At 54.3% G+C, this 6,950-nt stretch overlaps 1 protein-coding gene across 1 annotated transcript; it reads left to right on the top strand.

Annotated features, from left to right (window-relative positions):
• The first annotated feature begins 2,113 nt into the window (after positions 1-2,113).
• Positions 2,114-6,733, top strand: LOC101829567 (formyl peptide receptor-related sequence 4-like). Its single transcript, XM_005084836.2, has 2 exons — positions 2,114-2,286; positions 5,717-6,733. The coding sequence occupies exon 2, from the start codon at positions 5,730-5,732 to the stop codon at positions 6,699-6,701; it is 972 nt and encodes a 323-aa protein (XP_005084893.1). The 5' UTR covers positions 2,114-2,286; positions 5,717-5,729; the 3' UTR covers positions 6,702-6,733.
• Positions 6,734-6,950: the final 217 nt, after the last annotated feature.

Below are 6,950 nucleotides of genomic sequence, written 5' to 3'. Positions count from 1 at the left end.
CAAAACACCCATGCTAGCTTTTTTATTTTTTAATTTACGCATAAAAGTAAATCTGTTTTTGAAAGAAGGGGAAGGACCCTCATGTCCTTAGACGTTGCAGCATGCTCTTTGAAAGAATTCCTGTGCTCTAGGGATAGACAAGCAGGAGCCACACTTCATTCAGAAACATCAAAGCCATTCTCAGAGGAAGATCTGCAGATTTAAATCTCAGGAGGAGAAAACAAGGTCCAAAAGGAAATTAGCAAACGATTCAAGAAGCAAGAAAAAGAATCACAAAATAAATGAGGACAAGCTGGAGGGAGACCCTGATCGAGGCTAGGGAAGGCACGGGGTCTTGGCGAGACACGGGTTGCGTGGCGGGCAGCATTGCGTGACCTGCACACCTCCCCTGCGTATCTCTGTTCCTCTGCGTATTGTGTAGTCCAGGCTGGCCTCAGCCTTGCTGTGTGGCTGTGACTAGCCTTGAACCACCCATCCTTCTTCCTCTGAAGTCCTGGGATCAGGTGTTCTCTGCCATGCTCTGCTGTCCCTCCCGTGTTTCTGTTTCTCAGTCCCTAAAGCACATCCGGCAAAGTTGAAAGGGAGTGTGGATGCAGGAAAATGGGTTTTTACCCAGTGAGCCTGAGAGACAAGGGTGTTGTGGGTGAGTCCAGTGTGATTTCACACCCACAGGCCCACTCCGAAGGTCCTCTCACTTCCCAAAATCTCCACTCCCCGGTTCCCATGTTCCCACTCCTCAGGTCCCATGTTCCCACTCCTCAGGTCCCATGTTCCCATCCCCGGTTCCCATGTTCCCACTCCCTGGTTCCCAGGTTCCCATCCCCGGTTCCCATGGGCCTCCCCCTGCAGAACCACGTCAGTCTTGGATCTGCCGTCCTCTGGAGGAGAGAGTGGGACCCCACATAAGCTTCCTGATGAGTACCCTAGCCTCTGTGGTTGCAGAGGTCCCGGGGAGCTCCCTGGGGACAGCAGGCTTCCCTCTGTGCAGTGGACTGGAACATCTCTAACATGATCCCATGAGAAGATGATGCTCACAGCTGCTCACTGCATCCTAAGTCCCAGGTCCCAGACACACATCTGTGTGCATGCCAGCTGCTGGGATGCACCTTCACCCTCTTGTCATAGATGAGGATATTTAGCTCGGATTAGTTCACCTACTGAGGGTCACATAGCAAGGGAGTCACGGAGTCTGGGCTTGGTGGCGTGACTGTGTTAATACACTGAATCAAGTTCATAGGGAGCCTGTCAGGCAAATGGGTGGACAACTGGGGGAGGGGTCAATATCTTAGGGGTGGTGCTAGTGTTTGGAAGGCCTGACACTATCTCAGGCAGGCGCTGACTGCTGCAGAGGGCCCATCTTTGTACTTGAGAGCCTGTGACTTCACCCTCCTTATCCAACAAGCACTGGCTTAGCTCCCAGTAGGTACACAGGCCCCTTCCCTGTGGGCTGAAGCCCCAGGAGCTTGCAGCACACAGCGCCAAAGCCAGCGCCTTACTGAGGGAGGGTTTGCTCTTAATCAACTCCTCTCCCAGAAGGCGGAAGGTGGCAGGGGAGGCGGAGCTCCCAGTCTAGGCTGGTTTTATCTGCCCAGCCACAGGAGACAGTCTGTCACCCATGTTGGGAAATAGCTGTCACGAGCTCTTCGCCCCCTGACATCTCCCCACCCAGTGTGGAACCTGCCCTGGGAACAGCTGCAGGGCCTATGACTGTTACCCCAGAGCCTGCGTTTTCTAAGCTGTGGCTGTTCAGATCCACTGCCCAGGCAAGATTCGACCTCAGACCCAGGCAGCCTGAAATAAGTTGCCCTCCAACACCAGGTGTGACTTCTGGTTCTCATTCTTGTCTATGACCCCTGGTCCCACCCATCTGTAACAGTGGTGAGTGAGTACAGGCTTGAAAATGGGGCCTCTGATTACGGCAGCCTGTTAGTCTACCTACCTGAAGGCTGGAGGATCCTGAGTTCAAGGCCCTTCTGGGCAACTTAACTTAGTGATATTGTTTTAAAAACAAGAACACAACAGGGGTGGGTGTGTCTCAGCCTTAGAGCCCTGGCCTGGAATCCCTGAGGGCGTGGCTCAGCATCAGAGTAAGCTGGCTGAGTGGACACAGGAATCCATTCTGCACCCAGTGCAGCCGAGACAAGGAAGAGGAAACGGGAAAAGGGAAGGACAGGCTCCCCTGTGGCCTCCTGTGTGCAGGTTGCCACCACCATCCTGGACGTTCAGACCCTGGGGACAAAGATCAGCCCCAAACCAGGCCAGGGTCCCGAAGAGAGGCTGGGGCAGGTAAGGCAGGAAAAGGCCTCTGTAAAGGATCAGGCAGGGTGAGTGTGTGTGTGAGTGTATGTGACTGAGTGTATTGTGTGGGTGTGTCTGTGTGTGAGTATGTGTATGAGTGTGTGTGTGTGAGAGAGAGTATGTGAGTGAGTGTGTGTGAGTGTGTGGGTGTGTGTGAGTATGTGTCTGTGTATGTGTGTGTGAGTGAGTGTGTGGGTGTGGGTGAGTATGTGTATGTGTATGTGTATGTCTGTGTGTGAGTGTGTGCGTCTGAGTATGTGTGTGAGTGTGTGTGTCTGAGTATGTGTGTGCATGTGTGTCTGTGTATGAGTGTGTGTATGTGTGTGAGTGTGTGTCTGTGTGTGCATGTGTGTCTGTGTATGAGTGTGTGAGTATGTGTGTGAGTATGTGTCTGTGTGTGAGAGAGAGTATGTGAGTGTGTGTGTGAGTGTGTGGGTGTGGATGAGTATGTGTCTGTGTATGTGTGTGAGTGAGTGTGTGGGTGTGGGTGAGTATGTGTCTGTGTATGTGTGTGTATGTCTGTGTGTGAGTGTGTGTGTCTGAGTATGTGTGTGAGTGTGTGTCTGTGTGTGCATGTGTGTCTGTGTATGAGTGTGTGTATGTGTGTGAGTGTGTGTCTGTGTGTGAGTGCGTGAGAGTGTCTGAGTATGTGTGTGAGTGTGTGTCTGTGTGTCTGTGTGTGTGAGTGTGTGTGTTGGGATTTGTCTCTGGGTTCTGGGGGCTATGTGAGGTCTGTGAGCAGGAGAGGAAGGGGTGCAGCCTCTAGAGCCCATAAGTGAGTGAGCAGAACAGGAGGAGGCAGGCTCGACCTGGAGCTCAGAGAGCAGATGATGAGCAGAGTGGGTTAGCGCAGGGTTAGCGCAGGAGCTGACTGCAGGTGTGATTCCACACCCTCTTCTCCTTCCTTGCCCCCTCCCCCACTTCCCACAGCAACCCCAAGACAAAGCCTGGCTTAACCTGCCCCCCACTTCCTCTTCGCCCACACCACTGCCCCTACCACCACAGCCTAGCCACGCCCTCCAAGCCTCCCTCTTTAGGCACCCAAGCAAGCTGTGCAAAGATATACAGACAGGCAGCACACTTATAAACATGAGGTGTAAAAGCATGTGGTGTTTGTGTGAAGGTCAGAGGGCAACTCGAAATTTCCTGTGCTCACATTCAGACTGTTAGGTTTTGTAACAACTTTTTTTTTAAAGACAGGGTTTTATGTAGCCTAGGCTAGCCTCAAAGTTGCTATGTAGTTAAGGATAACCTTGAACTTCTGATCCTCCTATCTCCACCTCCCAAGTTCTGGAATTGCAGGCCTGTGTCACTGTGCCCTGGGACCCAGGGCTTCTAGCTAGCTAGACCAGCGCTCCACCGACTGTATCCACCAAGGTCTCCTGTAGTTCCTGTGTTAAGAGCCTAATTTGGGGCTGGAGAGATGCTCAGAAGAGTACGGACTGCTCTTCCAGAGGACCCAGGTTCAGTTACGGCTCCCACGAGGTGGCTCACAAGCTTCTGTAATCGGGTTCTAGAGCCCTGCTACATTTTTCTTGCCTCCGTAGGCATTGCACACACACGGTGCATAGACACACATGCAGGCCACATGTCCGTGTGCATATACTAAGGCATAATCCTTTTAAAAAGTCACCCTGCACAGAGTAGGTACCTAGCACCTTACCCAAGGTGTGACTGGAACTCCTTCTTGAGTGGGCTATTCTTGGTGGCCCCTTCCTTCAAGGACAGTGACAGTCTCCTAGACTGATGAAATAAGTGATAGCCAGAGGAGGGCTTCTCAACAGGGTGTCACTCAGTGAGGTTTTGAATAAGAGTATGGAGTCTGCAGCAACAAGATTCTACACCAGAATGTTAAAATAGGCTGTGCCTGTATGTGTGTGTGCCTGTATGTGTGTGTGCCTGTGTGTGTGCCTGTGTGTGTGTGTGCCTGTGTGTGTGCCTGTGTGTGTGTGTGTGCCTGTGTGTGTGCCTGTGTGTGTGTGTGCCTGTGTGTGTGTGCACGCGCGTGCAGCGCATGTGGTTTATTCTAGGAACCACAGCGCTGAGGAAGGGAAGTGCTGGCCAGGAGGCTGGGGACATGAGTAGAATCACCACACACAGACCCCGAGGGCTCTGCCCCTGCCTGGAGTGCTGAGGTGGGCAGGCCCCTCTCCCTTTCTCAGAGGGGGGAACTGAGGCCCAGACTTGGTCTTACTGGGTGGCCTCCCTCGTTCCCAGCCAGGTCTGACTCCCTCTTACTTGTGAGCTCACCAGGCATTTAAACGCTGGGTCAAGAGAAGGCCAGACCACCTGCTGCTGCTTGGGTATGGCAGAGACACCCACACCTTCTACCCGGTGAGCTCAGGCGCGAGGGGTGGTGGACCTGAGTCTAAGTCCAGAGTTGACACCCAAGAGCCAGAGGGCTGAGGATGGGACGGCATCAGGTCTCGAATCCTCATGGCCTTGGCGGCTTTCCATCCTGACTGGTTGGCCTGTGGCCTTGAACTTGAAGTGTCTGTGTTTCAGACTGGAGGTGGGGGGCTGGAGAGCAAAGGGCCAGCAGTGGGGGCACAGCTGAGACAGGGGAGACCAGGAAGGATATCCCCGTCCTGGACTCAGGGCAGGGCCTCGCACAGGAGCACTTGGGAAACACAGGTGTAGGACAGCGGAGGGTGTGGAGATCAGCCCTGCGCATCAGAACAGACTGAGGGGTCATTGGAAAGGAGGGAGAGGGCTGAGCCGGGTCACAATGATGAAGGCATGTCTGTCAGATGGCAGACTGGTGGGAGGTTCCAGAAACAAAAAAAGAGGGGTGACACCAAGATCTGGGGGCGCTGGCACTGTCCCTGAGGTGCACATCTGAGAGACTTGGGACAGTGGGGTGGGGTTACTTGTGTGTGAGAGTGTGTATGAGTGTGTGTCGGTGTGAGAGAGTGTGTGAGTGTGTGAGTGTGTGTCAGTGTGAGTGTGTGAATGTGAGAGTGTGTCAGTGCGAGTGTGTGTGAATGTGAGTGTGTGTGTGAGAGTGTGTGAAAGTGTGTGAGTGTGTCAGTGTGAGAGTGTGTGAAAGTGTGAGTGTGTGAATGTGAGTGTGTGTCAGTGTGAGTGTGTGAGTGTGTGAGTGTGTGTGTCAGTGTGTGTGAAAGTGTGTGAGTGTGTCAGTGTGAGTGTGTGAGTGTGTGTGTCAGTGTGAGTGTGTGAATGTGAGAGTGTGTCAGTGCGAGTGTGTGTGAATGTGAGTGTGTGTGTGAGAGTGTGTGAAAGTGTGTGTGTGTCAGTGTGAGAGTGTGTGAAAGTGTGAGTGTGTCAGTGTGAGAGTGTATGAAAGTGTGAGTGTGTCAGTGTGAGTGTGTGAATGTGAGAGTGTGCGTGCGTGTGCGTGTGTGTGTGTGCGTGTGTGTATTCTCTGATGTGGATGAGGCTTTGTTTGTCCCTCCAGCTCCAGTCAGCCCATGGAGGACACTGTGGAGATGCAGCAGCCAGCACCTCTGGAGGTTCTGTACCTGCCCTGGGCAATTCTCTTTCTCCTGTACTCTCTGGTGGCAATTGTCTCTTACCTTGTGGACATGGCCAGCCACAGCCTGCTGGCTCAGGCTGGAGAATCCCTCCTTCCTGGCCCTCTGTCTGCAGCCTGCTTTGGACACCAGCTCGTAGCTGACATCATCTTCCTAGGGCTCCTGCCTCTCAGCCTCACCTGGACCCACACCTGCTGGCCCCTGGGCCTGGCCTTCTGCCACCTGGACCCACGTCTGGCCTTCCTGACTTTCAGTGCCAGTGGCCGGCTGCTGACTCACGTGGCCGCTGACCATTGTACATCCTTGCTCCAACCATCCTGGGCACTGGCTCATCGCATAGCCCGCCAGATAGTTATCTGGGCTGGTAGGTTCTGGATCCTTCTTCTGGGCCTGGCCGTGAGAGCCTTAGGAACGTCGAGGGATCGAAATGGCTGCAGTGACCCTTTCAACAGGACAGTGACCCTGGAATCCCCCAGGCACGGCCAGGACCCCTCGGCCTGGAGCCCTGAGCTGGATCAACTGGTGTTTGGGTTTGGGGTGCCACTGGGGATACTGAGTGTCTTCCATAGTGTGGTGCGGGAGCAGCTGCAGCTGGCCAGGGTCTCGGGGAGGCCGCCGTTGCTGAGCTCGCCAAGGGCCACTGCAGCCACGCTGTTCATCTGCTGGTTTCCCTTCCATCTGCTGCTGCTGCTCAAGTTCCTGGGGATGTGGGGGCCCCGACTGCAGCTGGGGGATGTGTGGGTGCTGCTGAGCCCGCTGGGACTCACGCTGCTGGGATCCACTAGCTTCCTCAACCCATTGTTGTATGTGTGTGGGGACAAGGACATTCAGAGATGGCTGGGCCGGGCCTTAAGGTTCCCTCCAAGGGAAGGAGAGGAGGAGGAGGCTGCAGAGGACCCCAGGCATTAGGAGTGGAGGCTGAGAGGCTCGGAGGCAGCCTGAGGGAGTGGGGCACAGTCTGGGGTGGGGGGCTCCTGTCTTGGCTGAAACAAAGGCACAGGATGTGGGGGAGAGAGAGACCCAGAGAAAGAGATGGGGTACATAGAACGCCTAGTAGAGCAGAGCAGCTAGTCCTGTTGGAGTCACACAGAATGTGGCAGACAGAGGTCCTGACTGGGAGCAGGGGTGACAGACAGGAGGCTCCAATGAGGTAAATAG

Source organism: Mesocricetus auratus, unplaced genomic scaffold (assembly GCF_017639785.1).
Source record: "Mesocricetus auratus isolate SY011 unplaced genomic scaffold, BCM_Maur_2.0 Super-Scaffold_100054, whole genome shotgun sequence".
NCBI classification, from domain to species: Eukaryota; Metazoa; Chordata; class Mammalia; order Rodentia; family Cricetidae; genus Mesocricetus; species Mesocricetus auratus.
Note: the sequence above shows the minus strand (reverse complement) of the source record. Positions and strands in the feature narration are given on the sequence as shown.

What these genes read in the sequence shown, in the direction of transcription:
- LOC101829567 (XM_005084836.2), top strand. Translation starts at nt 5,730, where the DNA reads ATGGAGGACACTGTGGAGATGCAGCAGCCAGCACCTCTGGAGGTTCTG.